At 34.8% G+C, this 20358-nt stretch overlaps 1 protein-coding gene across 1 annotated transcript in view; it reads left to right on the plus strand.

Annotated features, from left to right (window-relative positions):
• UFL1 (UFM1 specific ligase 1) overlaps positions 1–15466 on the plus strand; it is a 32660-nt gene extending 17194 nt beyond the window's left edge. Inside the window, exons 10-19 of the mRNA XM_055330621.1 lie at positions 671–850; positions 2587–2707; positions 5156–5272; positions 8313–8430; positions 9787–9950; positions 10031–10161; positions 11753–11833; positions 12120–12205; positions 12746–12926; positions 13526–15466. Coding sequence (XP_055186596.1) covers positions 671–850; positions 2587–2707; positions 5156–5272; positions 8313–8430; positions 9787–9950; positions 10031–10161; positions 11753–11833; positions 12120–12205; positions 12746–12926; positions 13526–13744 — 1398 coding nt within the window. The 3' untranslated portion in view covers positions 13745–15466. The remainder of the gene's footprint in view (positions 1–670; positions 851–2586; positions 2708–5155; positions 5273–8312; positions 8431–9786; positions 9951–10030; positions 10162–11752; positions 11834–12119; positions 12206–12745; positions 12927–13525) is intronic.
• Positions 15467–20358: the final 4892 nt, after the last annotated feature.

The raw sequence follows: 20358 nt of genomic DNA on the forward strand, positions 1-20358 counted from the left end.
CTGCCTTTATTATGCCAAAAAGATAAGTGCCGGTGAAGAGAAAGGAACAAGAGGCCAATCCATTATCTACTAGTCAAGACCCAGACTCTCTTCATAAAGCAAAAAATTAACTTGCTTCAGATAAACAAATTTCCAGAGACTCCAGATTTAGGTGTTCATTTATTCATTCTACAAATTTAAGTACCATCTGTGTGCCAGGAACCATTTTACTTGCTAGGAATGTGGTGCTCACACAAGTTTCCTACGGGAGAGATAGTTCATGAAAATAATGACTTCAGATAGGTCAAAGAGCTACGAAGAAATCTGGTTTTGAGGTAAATTTGTCAGGAGTTGATGGTGGATTACCCATGGGTTTATGAAAGGAACTGAGTGTGACATGTAGGTTTGGGGCTTGATCAACTGCGTGGAGAACAGTACCATTAATTGAAATGGGGGAACAATGGCGAAGGGTGGATGGGAGATAGGTGTTGGGGGGTAGGCGGCTGTTGTTCTGGACATGTGAAATTTGAGATGCCTGTTAGGCATAAGAGCAGAGATGTTAGGGAGACTAAGTAGAGTATATGACTACAGAGCTCAAGTGATCATGAAAGCAGAATAATTTAGTAGGTTATCAAGGTTTATCTGTATGATATTATATTTATATTTGTTTTCATTTTGTTTCTGATTCTAGCCTCTGTTACCCAGTTCGTTATCAGTCAAAGATGCTGGGATGTTGCTTCAACAGGTGATGAGAGCATTCAGCAAACAGGCATCGGCTGTAGTCTTTAGCGACACAGTCGTAGTCAGTGAAAAATTCATAAATAACTGTATTGAACTCTTCAGTGAACTGATGCACCAGAAAGCTGAAAAGGTATGCCAGATTGCCTTTCCCCCACTAATCTTAACAGGATTTTCATGTTAGAGTGATCTGACGTCTTTTGAAAAATGGAGTAAGCAGCATATACCCAGAAATGAGCATTGTGTTTCATGCATCATTTCCCTTTAATACATCATTCCTTTTTATTTCTCCTCCTCAATTTGTTTTTCCCCTCTTCATTCCCATCAGGATATATAAGTTAGAATTTAGGGAGCCAATTTTATAAATGAAAATCATATAAATGAAACCATACACTTCATAATTAAGTCACCTAAGGGTATTGATCCAACATTAAAATCCACAGAAGTGCTGTCTGTGGATTCTGTGTATGAATACACAGTACATCTATCAATCGCTACACTATATATTTACTAAATCTAGTAGAGCCTTACTAATTTTACCTATTTGGGATGCACAAATGGGATAACTTACTGAGGGGAAAAATTGTTACTATCAAAAATTGATTAGCCCCTCAGAGCAAGTGCTGTCAAACTGTTTAGAAGCAGAGGTCCTGCGGGGTCTGCTTTAATGTCTATTCAAATCATGATTCTAGTTAACAGCCCCATCTACTTAAAAAGCCTGCTCACGGATAGGGAGAACAAGTCCATTTATCTTAGACTGTTAATAAATCTATGAGAGCTTATATAAATAATTTGTATTCATCTCTAGTCTAAAGCTCTTTAATAGTTTTTAAAAAGAAAGACAATTTTCTACATCTTGCCTGCTAAGCATCAGAGACGAGTAAAAGTACATAGGATTGATAACAGTAAACCTGCCAGTCTCAACTTGTTTACTGTCTTCGACTTTGGACAAATAGACCTCCAATTTCTGCATCTTCAAAGAAAGAATGATGATGCCTCCTTTCTAAAATATAAATTTAAATACAGGAGGGATATGTACAAAATGTCTAGCACATAATATCTCCCAAGTCCTTAAATGGCTACATTATTTTTATTTATTTACACTAAAATAAAAACATGGTCATCAATTTTTCTTTCTTTGCTCTCCTCCCTCCAACTACAAAAATAACTTCAGGAAAAAAATATGATTTTATTGTTTGAACTGTCAACATTCTAACTTTTTTCTTCAGGAAACCAAAAAGGAAATACCATTTTTAACATAAAAATGTACTTTTGTCACTACAGATTTAGAACCCTGTTCTATGATGAAAAAACAGTTTCTGAACATGTAAATAGTTCATTATTCTTAACACAAATTTTTTAAAGGCTGAGATCAAGATTAAGTCCAGAGGAAATAAAAACACTTCATATGATTAAGTATGCAACTCATCATACATGGTTGTTCTGTTAGGGTGGAGGATGGAGATTTTGTTAATCTTTCTAGTAATCTCCGGTATCCAAGTGGCACTGGATTTGGGAGCCTCAAAAAGAAAAAGAGCAAGGATCACCTATTAAGCAGAGGTAAAAAAAGCCAAATCAGCAGAAGATTGCATCTGATATATGATCAGTTTTTCACAGACCAGATAGGATTTTTCATTATCTGATCACATATTCAAAAAGCCAAGAACAGCAAGAGAAGAGACTGATCTTTGGCAAGGAGAAATAGTCTCAGACTGGCACCTGTTGAATCAGGCTCTGTAGTTCTTAGCATGAGATCAAACAAGAACAATCAGAATGAGTAATAATAATTGAGTATGTAAATAACTTCTATTTATGCTTTCTGTAATGCCAAATATTTTTGCTTACCAAGAAAAGTATGTTTTATTTCAGGAAATGAAAAATAATCCTGTTCATTTAATCACTGAAGAAGATCTGAAACAAGTCTCCATTTTAGAAAGCATTAATACAAGTAAAAAAGATAAAAAAGATGAACGAAGGAGAAAAGCAACAGGTAATAAATTATTATTAACAAAGAAGATTGAAAGATGAGGTTTTTTACTTGTTGCAGTGAACTCTGCATTTATTAGGCCCTTTGAAGTTTGATTCATCTTTAACTGCTAATATTAACCATATCTTTCTGATAAATTTTGTTTATGAAAATGGAAATATTAGTGATTACTTCTTCTTTTTTATTTTGTGAGAACCAAATTCATTTCATGACTGGCCCATCTCCCATTGTTTGCTCCCTCACCATCTATGTTCTAGCCAGGTAGCCTTTTAATTTTTTTTTAATTCTCAAATTTGGCAAGTTTGTGTTTATCTAAAAGCCTTTGCACTAGTCACTCCTACCTGAATGTTCTCTCTCGAACTTCAGGTTACAAATTTCTTCTTGTCATTCAGAGCTCAACTTTGAATGTCAGTTCCTCAGATAGGCTTTATTGACCACCTGGAATAGACATGGTCACTCTCCATCATATTATCGTATAGTTTTTTTGTATTGCTTTTATCAGTGTCATGTGTTTTATTGTTTGGAAACCTTGTCCATTTTGTTTATTGTTTCTATAGTCCTTTGGGCACTTGTTGGTGTATTATATAGAGATGCTCTATAAATAAAATATTTATTGAATAAATGAATTTCCCAAGGTCTTTCCCTTTTTCTTTTTCTTTTTTTTTTTTTTTTTTTTTAATGAAGAGTCACTGGAAATTATTCCAGGTAGTACTGGTATACTAGTAACTTGCACTTGAAAATCAACATATGTTTTCCATACTTTTTATAGTAGAAGCAAGTTTATTCTATATCGGTGTTAAAGAAATTAGATATTCAACATGTTTCATTAATACAGCTATATTAAAGATCATTATAAAAACTTCATTTTTATTTGTTGTGGGAAATTGCTCCTGTTTCTTTGAGATTGTTTCTTTACTCTTTAAAAACCTTTTTCTACAAAATCTTTCAATTTTGATACTTTGAAATTTCTCTGTATTTTTCTGGGAAAATTATACTCCAATAAATCATAATAGTATTCACTGCCATGCATATCTTATCATATTATTTGAAGATATAAATTCACCTTAATCAGTTGGTTGCACTTATGTCAGAATAGCTAGTCTGTTTTATTTCCTTCTAAAAATTCAGAGTCATCTGGTCATCATCTCAATGATAGTACTATCATATTGCAATAGTTTATGTATAGTGCATGGAATAATGTCAAATAGAAAAGTCTTCCCTATAAGAAATTTATTGCCAAATGTAAAAAGCACACTCAGGGATCCCTGGGTGGCGCAGCGGTTTAGCGCGTGCCTTTGGCCCAGGGCGCGATCCTGGCGACCCAGGATCGAATCCCCACGTCAGGCTCCCGGTGCATGAAGCCTGCTTCTCCCTCTGCCTGTGTCTCTGCCTCTCTCTCTCTCTGTGTGACTATCATTAAAAAAAAAAAAAAAAAAAAGGAACACTCACCTTAGATTTGTGCTTTTGAAAATTGTATTTTTCTTTCATTACAGCAAAGGAAATAAATTCATATAACTTATAATTATAGGACATGAGGAAACTTAAAGGAATTGTACTTAGAATCTAGAAAAAGATCTGTATGTTATTTTACTTTATTGACAAATGAATCTTTTATGAAGAAATATAATTTTAATATTTTTCAGTGTTTCAATCCCATTATTAGATAACTATTCTGTTTTGTTTAGTAGATACTTTAAATGTTAAATATGTAGTAGCAGAGAAATATCTCAATATCATTACTTAGTGTTTTAGTTTGTCTCATAATTTGTATTTTTTAAGTCTTTATTTAGCTAACAGGTGATCGATAACTGTATTTTTCTACTCATCCAATCTAACATTCATGGGCAGCATTTATTGAGCACATGTTAAGGTGTCAAGCATTGCTTTAATCCTAAGGATACAAACATTAGTGAGACATGCTCCCTGTTCTCAAGAATTTCATTGTCTCTCTGGATGGTGGGAGACTCAGGATGTCCCCTGTAAACATGAATAATTATCTTTCAACCAAAAAGACAAAACTGGGGATAATTAAACTTGTGAAGTACTATAATAGGGGATATTAATGAGGCTGTGATAACAGAGATGAGCAAAGGAGGGCACATTTCTTTTGGAGAAGGTAGAAAAAGTGGTAAAGGAATGGATTTGGCCAAGAAAAGGTGAGAGTTACAGAAAAGAGGTATCCTTACAGAAGGAAGAAGAGACTGCATTTAGATCAGGTAAGCTATCTGAGTTGCTCAAATTCAAGAGATTTAACATTTTATTAATTTTTTATTGACTGAATTACAGAAATTCTGTTGTAATTTAAAAAAAAACCTCCAACCTTAAGTAGCAGCTAAAACTTATTTGGCTTTTATTATTTTGCTGTAAAGTTAAATATGACAATATAGTGTCACCATTTTCTAAAAATGGTTGTTTAGTTAGGTAATACTAATGAATATCACTTTCCACCAGAGGGCAGTGGAAGTGTGAGAGGAGGTGGTGGTGGCAATGCTAGAGAGTACAAAATGAAAAAAATCAAGAAGAAAGGAAGAAAAGAAGAGGATAGTGATGATGAGTCATCTCACACTGGTGTGTAGCTTTGTTTTACTCTTCCTTTGTATGTGTGTGATTTTGTAAACATTTTCTTAAGATGCATAGAGTTAGATATATAGCTTATACAAGAAGTCCTTTCTTTGCCCAGTTTCAGTGGTCACAAATTCATTTACCATAGTTGAGTTGATGACACCTGCCTTCCAACAACACGGTTCGTATTTTAATTACTAGGGTGGAGTAACTGTGAGTAATTGCATAAAGTGCAGACATTGCTGCTGGCTCCTCCATCCATTGATCAGCACATAAATAATACACGTGCATCATTGAGCCATGACAGTCGCATCACATACTTCAGAGTTTGTCAGTGATTGATCACTGTGTGTCCCTTCTTCGCTTTATGCACAGACAACAAACCATGTAGTCATGTTACCTCCTTGCCTCCCATCAATGAATCCATATGACATTTTACAAAATGGATAATCAAAGGGAAATTGGGCACCAAAGATGAAAATGCAGCAAAGAAATGAAAAGTGATAACACTGGAAACAAAATATGGATCACAAATAAATGGTGTTAGAGAAGAACTAGCTGTCTGTGGGAATGTTGCCATTGCCACTGTTCAAGAGACTAGGTACGCAGCCCAAGGAACTGGGTAAATGCACTTACTGACGTCAGCTGGGAAAGTGGTTGTGACCGAAAGGATGAAAATGTCTCAGAGGATGTGAAGTTGGCAGAAACTTCATATTAAAGAATTCTCAGAGATGTTTCACAACATTGGAAGGGCAAGGGATAAAATGCTGTGAACTGTTCCAAGTTAAAAAAGGAGTATGACAACTTACCAAGGCATAGAAAAGATACTTGCCCTGTGTTGTAAGTTACAGGATGAGAAGAAGTCAAGCACTAGTCAGACTGTTTTTGATAAGTTTTTTACAAAGAAATAAAATACTTTGTTGCCCAGTGTTTCTGATGAGCTGAATTATATAGTTTACTTAAACTATTATTAGTTTTCTTTTTTATTTCCCTTTACATTTATAACCAACAGTAAGAGTTTTCAGCGTTTTCACAGACATTTTTAAAAGATCACAGAACAATCCTAAATTTTCCCATTGTTTATTAACACTTTGCACAGTTTCAACTTGCATAGTCATTTTTATGATTTCCCACTGCCATACAAAACAAATTACAATATTTTGTAAAAAGTGAATTTCTGACTAAGTAGGAAACATTTGTTTTATGCATGTTTAAGTTTTAGGGTAACGTAATTGGTTGCATCTATGTAAGGGGGAAAATTAAGTATATGCATCTTCCTTTTTGGAGACTTGTTAGTGTTTGGTACTGTTAAGTTAGCAAGAGACATGTTAGGTTTTCTAAGCAAAATTATGATTCTTTTATGTTTGTGTTTTAAATAAACTTACTTAATGAAACTATGATTCTTCCCTCTACCTTTTCCCTAATAAAAGAAAACTTGAAATGATAATTTGAATTTTTTTCCCCCTTCCACAGATGTCATTATATATGTGCTAGAGCTGGGAGGTGTAGATATCAGGTGCCATGGCTTCAGCTATTAATGTGCTACTACTAGTGATAGCAGAATTGCTGAAGATTGATTTTTAAAGTATTCTAAGATAGGTAAAAAATAGCTACTCTTCTCAACATGCATAAAACAATATTAATTAATTAAAACTATCTTCATAGAAACTACTGACCCTGTTCTTATTTTAAATAGTATTAAGACTGTCCTGTGTCGGTTTTAATTTTTCATTGATTAATGACTTTCTCTATTCTCCAGATGTACTAGGGGTGGGAGAGAAGGGGCATTTAATAAAATATTTCTCTAATATCTGTAGCCTTAAGAAATCATTAAATGAGGCATATGATACTTCTTTTGTGCACAAATTATGGAGAGGAGCTATAAAGATAGTAAAACCATTCTACCTAAAAAAATATAATTTCAGTGCTTTTGAAAAGGAGTTGTGTTGTAATCTCTGAAATGGGGGATATAATTAGGTTCTCAGCTAAAATACAGCATCAGCTCAGTGTGAACGATTAAATTATATGGAAATATAATTTAATAACTTGTAAAACACATGCAGGAAGTAAACAGAGAAAGCAGAAACTATGTGATGTGAAAGATCAGGAATGGATAGCAGCTCTCAAAAAGAAAGGATAGTGTATCTCTTCTTAAGTATCTGTTCTAAAGCTGTAATGTCAGCTGCTTAGATCTTGACACATAGTGAAGATTGATTTTTGAGCTATTTTTTATTTCATTAGTTTTTATTTGTAAGGTTTTGCAAAAACCAAATTTAGCTGGAAATAATCACTTATATTTGTACCATATTAATAATGGAAATATTGTTAGCTTTCTTTGTCTGCAACCCATGCTTATCCAAGTTGGTGAGAAGGCATGACATTTCCACACTTAACAATTATTTCCATTACAGTAGCTGCATACAAATTGTCCCCGGCATGGAATTATTTTTGTAAGAAGAAAAATAAATTATAAGTGTGAAATTATGAGGTTTTTTTTTTTTTTTTCATCTGTGCCTTTCCCAAGAGACAATTTTTAGCTTAATTCTACAGGAGATGTACTTTACCATGATTAGAGACTTTTTCTGAAGATCCGTAAATTATAAGGATAATTTGATTTTTACTAACTAATCATTTTTTCATAAAGAAGGAAATTCTGCTCGGTATACATTGTTCAACAAAGAGAAGTTATCTTTTCCTTAAAAGATTTTTTTTCCGTCCAGCTGATTGTTTTGATTTGCCACTTATTTGCATCATCCAAGTTAGGGATGATTAAACAGAAGTTTAATTCATCTTTATTATTTTTTGATTACCTCAATAAATAGTCATTAAATAAAGTTAGAAAGTTATTACTCAAAAGAAATACCTCTATATATCTTATTTTAAAAATTGTTTTCATTGCTTATTGCTATCTGCCACTGGCAATATCAGAGTCTTTATGGCAAGCTGTGAATGAATTACTACCTTAGTAAATATGTTAATGAACCTCCTTTGCTTTTAGGTTGCTTCATGTTTTCATTGTTTTTCCCATTGCTCATTTCTACTATAGGAAAGAAGAAGCCAGAGATCACTTTCATGCTCCAGGATGAGATTGAAGACTTTTTAAGAAAACACATACAAGATGCCCCGGAGGAATGTATTTCTGAACTTGCTGAGTTCTTAATAAAGTAAGTATAAAAAAGTATTTTTCTGTTTTATAATAGAAATTCAATGTTATTAACTAAAATTTTCACAAAGATTATAGAAGTACAGAATTTCAGATCTCTTCAAAGCTTAGAATTTAATGTAGCCACCAAATTCCAGCTTTTGTTTGCCTATAAAGGCTGTTCGCTTCAACAAACATGTAAGTGCTTTGGGCGAGGCAGTGTGGGAAATAAAAGGTGAGAGTGTAAAGGCATCCTCCATCACTGCTGTTGCAGTCCTGGTTAGGAGAAAAACACTACCACCCATCACTGGATGCTCACTGACGTAGCATGAAAGGTAACAGCTAAAAAGAAAGAAAAGACGAGTTTCTATCTAGATTTGACAGAGAGTAAACAGTGCACTTTTAGGGAGAAATAATGTAACAAACTGCCTTCAAAGAATAAATTTAGACAGCAGTAGCTCGCAATTGAGCCAAGCTAAATTTATTATTATTATACAGAAGTAAAAAATTATGGCTCGCCTGGGTGGCTCAGTTGGTTGAGTGTCTGCCTTCAGCTCAGGTCATGATCTCAGGGCCCTGGGATCAGTGAGGAGTCTGCTTCTCCCTCTGCCTCTCCCCACCGCTTGTGATCTCTCTCTCACATTCTCCCTCTCTCTCAAAAAAATAAAATCTTTAAAAAAAAAAAGAAGAAGAAGAAGAAGTAAAAGAAATTGTGAATAACTTGACCATTACTAACTAACATGATTTTCCCTCAAGTTAGTTCCAGTGTGTAAGCATCTATAAATGTAATCCATGAACCCAGTGCATCTGACTTTGAATTTAGAAACAGCTTTTGTAGTGAGATGTTTTTCATTTCACTGAATATTTTTGGGGCATGTATACAGTACATAATCATATTTTTCACATTTGAAAAGTAGAATAGTTACTACTAACCATTTACCATTACTTAAAACAATCTATTCTGAAGTTGTTGAGCATGAAAGGTTTTTTAAAAAGTTTTTAATATCTTTTATAGTACTTCAGAAATTGAAAATTTATTGGAATATTCCTAAGGATGGGGAACAGATTTATAGTCTGTTCTCCAAACTAACTTCTAAAAACTACTTTGAATTGAATTTGAATTAAACTTCTGTTACTGCTGTTCTTACTGTCTTTAGTGCAATAATTTTGAGTACTTTAAAATTGAGAAAAATAATGCATTTAAGTTATAAATCCTAGGATTGAAGACAAATTCTTGTGAGTTATTCTCCAAATTCATCTTATTTGTTTAAAAAGTATAGAGGTCTTTTCTTAAGGCTTATTTCCATAGAAGCAAAATTTCTTATATGTATAAACGCAGTGTGTTTTACTACACTAAATATATTTATCTTGTGCACAGACCTCTTAACAAAGCTTATCTCGAGGTGGTACGTTCAGTGTTCATGTCTTCAACTTCTGCCTCTGGAACCGGTAGAAAGCGCACAATCAAGGACTTGCAAGAAGAGGTTTCAAACCTGTACAATAATATACGGCTGTTTGAAAAAGGGGTGAAGTTCTTTACAGGTATACTTAATACTATTTTTTCATTGATTTTCATAGTTGTTCTTGGACATTCATTTTAATAAAGCACCTTTATTTTCCAGATGATACACAGGCTGCGCTTACAAAGCACTTGCTGAAGACAGTGTGTACTGATATCACTAACCTCATTTTCAACTTCTTAGCTTCGGATTTAATGATGGCAGTAGACGATCCTGCAGCTATTACAAGTGAAGTATGATAGTGATTTTCTTGCATTCTTGATGTATTATGTTTTGAAACTAAAGCATATTTTATTTTCTCACATTGGAAGTAGTCTAAAGGAAAGTATAAAATATAGGAAAGGGTTTTTAAGAAGAAAAATATCTTCTTAAGATATTAAAATCTTAATATCAGATTTTTAGTTTAAATTGGTAATATAACCAGTCTGTTGAAAATAATGATGCTTAATTACTTTGGAATCAACATTTTTATTTTTTCCTAATCATTGTCATGTTACATCCCCTTTTCCTGCTGAGTTGCTGATCCCTTGACCATGTTCTGGCCAGATTTCATAACTTTACAATCATTTTAATGTAATAACCCCATCTCATTTCAATATTTAGATGAATTGTAGTTTACTTGTTAAAATGCTAATCTCAAACTAAATTCAAAGTTCATTTCTTCCTTTTTCAAAATGTGAGGTAGAGCTGTGGCTCCCAGTTATGTGTTCTGTCCCTAACACTCCTCCTCCTTCTCTTCTCTATCCCTATAGTTCCACTTAAAGCTGGAGATTTAGGAAAAATGAAGGAGGCAGAAGTGTTTTATAGGAATGACTGCATATCACTACTTATGATCTAGGCCCAATGCTGTGTGACCTCATGATGTGTCTGTTGCCACATAGGCGGTGTAGGTTGTTTTGGGGTCTGTTTTTCAGCATGTGGCTTCCCCTCATAGCAAGAACCTCCCCTTAAACCTCCAAACAGAGATACATTTATTTTTTTCTCTTCTGCCCTAGCAAAATACTATCCCCCTTCCCTTCTTCACCTTGAGCAGTAAATCTCCCAACTGCCTGGATAATTCCATGTAACCTGCCTCTGTACCAATCTCTGCTGTGGGAAATACATGGGGTCCTGTCCCATGCCCTTCAGGGCCTACAGAAGAACCGGTGTGGCATGTGACAGTGAGTCAGTAGGTTTCCCCGGACTTCCAAGACTCGCTGTAATGTTCAGGGCCCACTAGCCAAACCATTCCACTAGTCCTCCACTAGAAATTTCACACTTGATAGGGCCATCAGACTCTCGTGAAGAATGCCACCAAATTTCATGAGGCACATCTATGTGGAGAGGGGTGCTGAAAAGATTCCACACACCATATAGTATAAAAAGCAGCCATCCATGAAGCAAGTTCTCTAGTTTATTATAGGCATTCTTAAACTTAGGAGTAGGAACCCCCTCATCTGGCATTAGGGAGAAACACTCTTCCCACCCCAATGGAAAAGAGAGAGTAGCCTCTTACCCCAAATTCTCTTTTTCCCACAGGATGAATGGTTTTGTCTATCCCCATTCCCTCCACTGCCACCCCATCTTCTTAACACTGCTGGGCCAGAAAGGGGCTAGTAGGGCTTTATCTAGCCTGGTTGTCTGAGGGGCTATCAGCTAGCTCTCAGATTGTAGAATGTTTTTAAGATATTTTTGTTCCTAGTTTGAAAGCTAAAATTCAAAAACAAAGATAAGTTCCATTCAGTGTCCTATTATAATAATAAATATACTTTGTTTTCTTTTGTTTAATCTTATGTCTACAACATGTCAAAGTCATAATCCCAAAAGAATTTTTTCCCCTTACAGGTAAGAAAAAAAATTTTAAGTAAATTATCAGAAGAAACCAAAGTAGCTCTCACAAAACTCCATAGCTCTCTGAATGAAAAGGTAAGTAAAGTTTGATTCTGTTTAGATAATCGGGCTAGAATTTGTGGTCTTTGAGTAGATTTTTATCAGGATAAATGTAAACTAAATCTCTTTGAGAGATAAGGGGTGAACAGGCTGGGAACATTTTATCCTCTTTAGTCCTAAATCACAATTTCAAGTTTAATGACAAAATGACCTCTTTAAAAATTGTATTTAGGGTGTAAAATTATAAAACATTATTAAATGACTATATTTCTTTAGGCAGCCTATTAATAAAAGTAAATCGTGGCATTAAATACTATTTCAGAGCATAGAAGACTTTCTTTCTTGTCTGGATTCTGCAGCAGAAGCTTGTGATATTATGGTGAAAAGGGGAGACAAAAAAAGGGAAAGGTAACATTGAATTAATCTTATATGATTAATACATTCTTAGATGTGTGACATGAAGGTGGAATTTGACTATCTGAATCTTGCACAGAGAACTCTTGTATCCAAATGGCTACAAACTTCAAGCATATTCAAATTCAATGCGTAGATGTCCCCCTCTGGCCCATGTTGATAAAGTAGCAAGGTCCCCTAATGCCATAGTTGATCAAGCCTGGGAACTTTCTACTAGCTTTGAGACCTTCTTCACAGGACATCTTACTTACATCAGTGCACTTCTGTTTGATCCCCAGTAACTCAAAATAAAAAGTACACTTTGAAGATCCCTGCTATATAGTTTTCTCCTATCATTTTCTAGCATATTAGTTCATCCACACCATTTAGGGTTAAGTGTGTCTATATTTCATATTTAAAATGTCCCTTAAGATGTTCATGGAGCTAGATAATTAAACTAGAGAAGCTAAAAATGAATACAGAAGGGAAGAACTAAAATTGGTGAGAGCTTGTTAAAATATGAGAATGTGTTTTTGTGATTTTATTTTTGTTTAGGCAGATACTGTTCCAGCATCGACAAGCACTGGTTGAGCAGCTAAAAGTCACAGAAGACCCTGCTCTTATTCTGCACCTCACAGCAGTCCTTCTGTTTCAGTTCTCAACCCACAGCATGCTCCATGCACCTGGAAGATGTGTCCCACAGATCATTGCTTTTCTTAATAGTAAAATTCCAGAGGTATTACATTTTGCATGCACTTGAAACTTTTAAAGCTTTCAGATTCTGAATATTTTGAACGGGTAGATATGAATCATTATGAACAATAAGACACAAAACATATTAATGTGATTTCCTGTTCCAAGAATGTGAACAGTGAATCAGAAGATTGATTTTAAAAACTTAGCATAGCTTAGGAATCTTTTGGGATTCTATAAGATCTATGGTAAAAAAAAGAAGTCTTTCATTGCAACTTATGCAGATGTAACCTGTCCTTCAAGGACCAGTTCAAAAAGTCTTACCCTGCACAAGTTCTTTTAGAGATTTCTCAGCCAAAAATAATTTGGCTCTTTGAGCTTCCATAATCATTTTGACTTAATCTCTGGTGATAGAACCTAGCTAAGTCAGTTTACATTTAAATGATCTGTTTTCATGTTTTATCATCCCTAACCTGTAAACCACTTGCCAGCAAAGGACCTTGCTGGATTTAGCTTTCTACTTACATGGCCAGTGATTTGTAAAAATGAAAACTTTCTTTGTGTATTGGTGAACAAATCCACTTGTTCCACAGAAAATTAAATGATGTTTGTTAAAGTTTCTTCTCCTTTATCTTTCCACAGGATCAGCATGCTCTTTTGGTAAAGTATCAAGGTTTAGTTGTAAAGCATTTAGTTAGTCAGAATAAGAAGACTGGACAGGGAGATGATCCTATAAGTGATGAATTAGACAAAGAACAAGAAGATATCAGCAATGCTACTCGTAAAGAGCTTCAAGAACTTTCTTCATCCATTAAAGACCTTGTTCTCAAATCCAGGAAATCATCTGTGACAGAAGAATAATGATCATAATTTACTTTTGTCATAATAATAATCATTTTTTCCAAAGTTTAAGGTGACTGGTTACCAAAAAATACTCACTTCACAATCCTCGGTTCTCCCCAGTCACCACTCCCCTACACACACACACACACACACACATAATTCAGTTTAAATAGTAGTGTTGTATTTAGTGTAAATCTTATAAAAATGTGAAAGTTTTGTAAATTGGGTTCAACCATGGAAGATTTCTTTTTCACATTATAATTCTAAAAATTACCATTTCAGGTTTATTTTATTTTCGGATGCTGAATGAAGAATAAATTTTCTGATATCTGTCATGTCTAGAAAAGGACTCATTCGTTGTGTTGTTAGATTTCAAGTGACATTATTTATATATATATTAGGTAGAACCTTAAAATGTGGTCATGTTTTTTTAAAAAAGGAAAGAAAACCCTTTGGTGTCAGAAATAAAAATCGTGGATTTTAAAATTAAAAGAGTGCTTCAAACCTAAAATACAGAAATTTGAGAAAAAAGAAAAAATGTATTACTATACTCTTGCTCTGGCAGAGAGCCTCCCATCTCCCTGACAAGAGTGGACTTTTATGTGGTTGGCAGTTTGAGGGACTGTCTTTGCAGGTGCAGAATACCAGAGGGGCTCACACACTGTTGTGGTCTATTCTAACACAAGATGCTAGCTAGTGAGAGGAATGATAAAAGTTACTTCTTAAGAGGTATAAGTCACATTTTAACATTAGAATAACTAAAAATGTGATACAAGTATTTTTCTTTAACCCAATTTGCATTTCTAAATGTTATATTTTATATCACTAGTCACTCTGGCATCTAATTCTTTGTTGTGGTAGGATCTCTAGGTGCATTGAAGTCATTGGAATATTTTTTCCCCAAAAAATGAAAATCCTTATGAGACAATAGATTTCTTATATCTGAAGACTATTAGTAGTTAAAAGTAACAGTTCCTTGGAGTAATAATTTCAAGCAAATGAGTTTTAAGCAACAATTTACTATATATCAAAAAAAATATTTTGAATATAATAGTAAGTTAAATCTCAAGTACAAAAAGTACTATTTTATGTAATTCCTTATACATCATTTAAAACTCTTGTTTCAAAATGTTTGAATACCAGTATCAATCTACCTCTAATTCCAGATGAAGTATTAATACTGAATGAAAGAAACTGATATAATTGTTAACTAAGCATTATTATTAAACTTGATAGAAATATAACATAAATTTAAAAATTTTTTCCATTGATAATTTTCTATTAATGTATTTTCATATGGGCAAAGGAAGAAAAATGACAAATTCTCTGCGACCACAAACTCGTTAGTTTTTATTCAACTTTCAAAATATTGAACAACGAGCCTCATGTTTTTTTCAGTCTTTTAAAAACCTTATCCTCTATGTTTCAGCAGATACCAAAGTAATCCACATTTGTGTCACACTAGATCATAGACAACGAAGCAAATAAAATCTTCCTGACTTTCTTAATTTGTAGGAGTAAAAATATGAGAGACAAGCAAATGAAAAGAAAACCATTCTCTCTTGTTCACATTAATTTTTTTTATTTATCAAAATGGTTCATATTTTCCATAGTAAATAAGAACGGTTTTTATCGTTTTTGAAGATGAAGTTATATAGCTGATTTTGTATGTAAAATTCTAATTTCAATAAAATGAAAATTCTTAAATGGTTATTATGATCTTGGGCAGATTTAAGAATGTTATTAAAAATAAAGTTGCCTGTTTCTATTAAATTTTGTAGTACTTTGAAGCTTCCATTATTTTAATTACTAGAATGCATTGTGCATATATGTAACATATTTACATTTTAAAATTCTTATACTGAACATTTTTCAAAGATTTTATTTTATTTTTCTTACACAAAAATAGTTCCATAGTCCTCAGTATCTCATCTCTTGAGCATTTGTCTTTCATGAACCATTTCACCTTAGTAAATCATTTTCAGTTAGCTGGATTTCAGGAAATGTGCAGCTATCTGCTACTTTCTACTGTTGGAGATACTATAGAGATCATTGAATAATGTGTTCCATCTCCAGACCATGTGTTTCTGAAGAGTCCAGGGAAATCCACTTCTGGCCTTCAGAAGGATTCAGTGAACTGTGGCATATCTTATCAAAATTACAGTGAATTTTCAGAAAAGACATTGATATTGAATCGGAATAAGTGTAGAAGTTGCTTACCCTGAATATAGAACCATCTTGAACCTTTTAGAGAATATGTTTTAGTCAGACCATAAAGTACCAAGGATGAGGTCAAAGTGCAACAGTGCTAGTGCAGCCTACAGATTGGGAAGAAACAGTTCCTTCCCCAGAAATGCTACTTGACCCAGGGCCACATGGGATTTTGTTTTTTCTTTTTCCTATCAAGAACTAACCTGTGAGTTGGGTAGAGGGTGGGGACAAAAGGAAGATTTGCTTTCTTTGACAAATACCGGTGAAGCCTTTACTCTAGTGTATATGGGAGATGAAAGAAACACACATAGGTAAACTCTGGGATGTACGTTTTCCATGAAAATCTGGGGCCACTATTAAAGTGGCCATTAAAATGGCCAAAGGATATCATAAATAAATTTAAAAAAATTTAAAAAATAGATAAAATGGCCAAAGGATTCACACAAGTTGTTCTATCTTGAAGACTGCACTAAGCAAAAAATAAATAGAAACCAAGAGAGACTTATCCCAAACCATCAAAAAAAAGAAAAAAGAAAACTTGACTTTCAAGCTTTCAAAAACCATGTTTATTCCATCTACATCACCAAACAAGAATAATTACTATAAACGTATTAAATTTTTATAAGTTCTCAGTGTTGTGTTTTATTTTACCAGCCTTGCCTCTATTTGTACCTCTATTTCTCTTCAGCGATTAGTAGTAGGACTTAACCTTGGCACATGTTTAAAAACCAGGAAGGAAGGGATTATGTTGTGGTGTGATGAAAGAAAGGGGAGACCTGGTGAATTTAAATCCTTGGCTCAGCAATCTCCTGGATCCTGTCTGACTGCTAAGTACTAAAGTATAAATGTAAATCATAAAAAATACACCTTGTTTTCTTTTTTTTTTTTTTTTAAGATTTTATTTATTCATTCATGAGAGACACACATAGAAAGAGAGGCAAAGGGAGAAGCAGGCTCCATGCAGGGACCCCGACATGGGACTCGATCTCAGGTCTCCAGGATCATGACCTGGGCCAAAGGCAGCACTAAACCGCTGAGCCACCTGGGCTGCCCCTACACCTTGTTTTCAAGGAGATGGCAAGGATCAACAACTAATAAGGTTCTGAGAGAAGTAAGCAGGGATTGCTGTGGGGGAAGAAATGAAAGTCAACTGTCTTGCACAGCAGGGAGGGAACTAAACTGGCTAGAGATGACCTGAACTGAGTCCTGAAAGAAAAGTAGGACTAGCCTCCCGAAAATAGGGGAATGGAGAGCAGGCAGGTGTTTCTGGGAGAGAAGAGATCTGGAAGTGCTAAGACATGAACTAATATGAAATAGACATTTGGGAAACCCTAAGTATGAGAAATATGAAAAACGGTCTGGGGAAGTAGTATAAGATGAAGCTAAGAGACAAGAGAGATCCTGAAATTCATATGTACGCTAAGAAAAATGTTAGTTTTCCTGAAAACAAGGGGAGCGTTTTCACAATTACGTTAACCAGGAAAAGAAGGGAATTAGATTTGTCATTTAGAAAAACCACCCATTCCCAAAGTTAGTTTGACAACTTACCAAAAACTTTAAAATATTTGTGAAATCAGTCTCTCTCCTGTCTGATGGGTAAAATGTGAACTTAATGTGAGGAAATCTTTTTTCCCAGCCTGTAATCGAAGAGGAGCATGGACAACCTGTCTTGCACAGAAGGGAGGTGGTCTTCTTGGCTCTGAAATACTCTTGCTTATTCAGAGGTCAGTCCACCAAAGAAAAAACCCTTGCTCTGCCTAGCCAAGCTAAGACAAAGGTCCCAAGGGTTTTCTTTCATGTTTCTTGACATTCAGCGTGAAGAAAAAGCACTTGATCAAATTGCTTTCCTACTATGCCTGTCTATTCACCTAAAATGTACCTTTAACTTCACTCTGTTACATAGACTTGGAGATTGGATAATTGCTTGAAGGCAGGACACATGGTAAGTAAGAATACATAGTAGTTTAATATCTAATCAATGGAAATTAGCTCAAAATGAGTGTTGTGTATTTTTCTCCTTCCCCCTTTCTTGCGGAAATCTAAGTCCTTGTGATTCATACATTATAAACGCTCAGGGTTAGTTTTGATGTTGAAGGAAACAGAAGATGACTATTCCAGAATATATTTCATGTGTTTCATTATATTGTAGCCTTTATTCACAACCACTTTAAAAATGTTAGATTTGGGAAGTCATTCACAGTATATTAAGTGAAAGAGGATGCAGAACTATATCTAATGTGGTCTTGGTTTTCTAATTAAATATACTGTATAAACATTTGCATAAATACATTTACACAAACATTTCGTTGTATAGTTCTATGCGTGCATACAAAATACTCTAAAGAGATTTGGGCTAAGATTTGGGTTGTGACTGTCTCTTAGATTGCAAGTCATTTTAAGTTTTCTTTATTTTTCAATTCTTATTACAGGTTTTCTGCAAGAAGCATGTATCAAATTATAAATTTGATAAACTGGTATTTTAAAATATTGTTTTACAGTGTCATGTAACAAAATGACAGAAGGGGACCAAACTGAGGCAGATACCAATCATTTTAGGACTGATAAAGTAATCCAAGTGAGAAATATGAGGACCAGAATGCAGGGACAATGACAAATTTGAGGGAGATCTAACGAAGTAGCACCAGCAGAAGTTGAGGATGGGGATGAATGAGGTTGGTGGAGAATGAGTCAGGACAGTCTAAGATGATGGCTTGGATGACTCTGTCATACCCTGAGAGAGGAACTCCAGCAGACCAGCAGGTTTTTAGAGTGGGGTGAAGAAGGTGGTTTGTTAGGGACTTTCCAGTTTGAGGTGCCTGAGGACCTGAAGACAAAGGCCAACAGACAACAGGATATAGGTCTGGGATCTTAGTGATAACGATTGAGAGTACAGGTGTGGGAGTCCTATCATTACTAATGGTCCCCTTAAGGAACGCAATGGTCAGTGCACAGAGAGGCACACTCAACTGTGGAGGAAGCTCTGGGGAAGGGTGAGATGAATAAAGGGAGAGGAGGCTCGGGATGGTGAGTGCAAGGAGGAAATCAGTGCAACTTAGTGAACCAAGGGCAAATTTCAAAGAAGAAACAGACGTGTCCAGAAATGAGAAATTTCAGGTAAGCTTAATGACAGTGCCCTTGAGAGTGCCGATTAAGACCTTTTGATGAACTTAATCATGAAGTTTTTGGTGAAGTGGTCCAGGTAGAAGACCTCTGGAACTGTCTGAGGAGGAAACAGGAGGATTAGAAGTTTTATCAGTGAATGTAGATCACCCTCTTAGGGAGCACAGGCGTAAACGAGGGCAATGGCCCCATAATTAGATGGGAACATATGCAATTTTATATCTCCAGGACTCCACTTCCTCACCTATGAAAGGATAAAAATAATGCCTGCAATAGTATCATGAGGATCAGAATCTATTACTAGTTGAACATACTTGTGTCCTTTCACTGCATCAATCTGTGGTTGCTGCTCACCAGTTTTTTTTTTTATTTTCATATCTTAATCATCAAATTCAGGTGAAGAGCAATGCACACAGTCAACCGGTTTTGCATTTCCCTAACTCAAGGTATTTTTTATTGTATATACCTGAGTTCGATCTCATAAAATATTAGTATATACTCCCATTAGCACTTTGAATAAGAACAGCTTTTGTCTGGGAATAAATGAATTTAAGGCAGAACATTTCTTCTCTCACCTCATCTTACAAAACGAAGAGACAGCCTCAAGTAGAGTCCAGGAGCCAACGTCATTTGCTTTATGGATCAAATTGACCAACGTATTCTGGATTAGTTCAGGATTCAAACATTTCTTTAGATCCAACTCTCGAAATCTCTATCCACTTTTTATTTTTTTAATTGAAGATTTCACAAGACCAAGTCTCTGCTTAAATGAAGTCACACAGCCATGCCGTGACGTAACAATTGTTGCCAGCTCATAGGGCAATAGGCAGAAGCAGGCAACGGTGAGTCCACAGTGCAGGTTCAGGAAGCAGGTAAATACCTGGAGTTATTCTAGTCAAATCCAAGGCTCAAAGTTCCCAAACTTCCCATGAAGGCAGTGATAGGGGCCACAACCCAGGGCTTCTCTCTCAAGCTACCAGAAATTCTGCAGGTAAGAACATGGGGTCTCCTCTCTTTCCAGATGGTTCAACTGGAAAACTCTACTGCAACCATTTCTAACCTAAAAGATAGGTTCAGAGAGTTACCAGAAAACAAAACAAAAAAATTTTTTTAAATCAAGGAAAAAGAAAATACAGCATCTTTTTGAAATTTTTTAAAAATTTAAATATGCCCTTAATTTAGCCTAGGTAGTGGAAATTTGAGCATGTATATGAGTTGTCTGTATATGCACTTTGTATTTTAAACTTTTTGGAGCTTATCCAGATACTCCAAATACTAATTTTGGCAGGATTTCCCTTTAA

This window comes from Nyctereutes procyonoides, unplaced genomic scaffold (genome assembly GCF_905146905.1).
Source record: "Nyctereutes procyonoides isolate TBG_1078 unplaced genomic scaffold, NYPRO_anot_genome, whole genome shotgun sequence".
Classification (NCBI taxonomy): domain Eukaryota; kingdom Metazoa; phylum Chordata; class Mammalia; order Carnivora; family Canidae; genus Nyctereutes; species Nyctereutes procyonoides.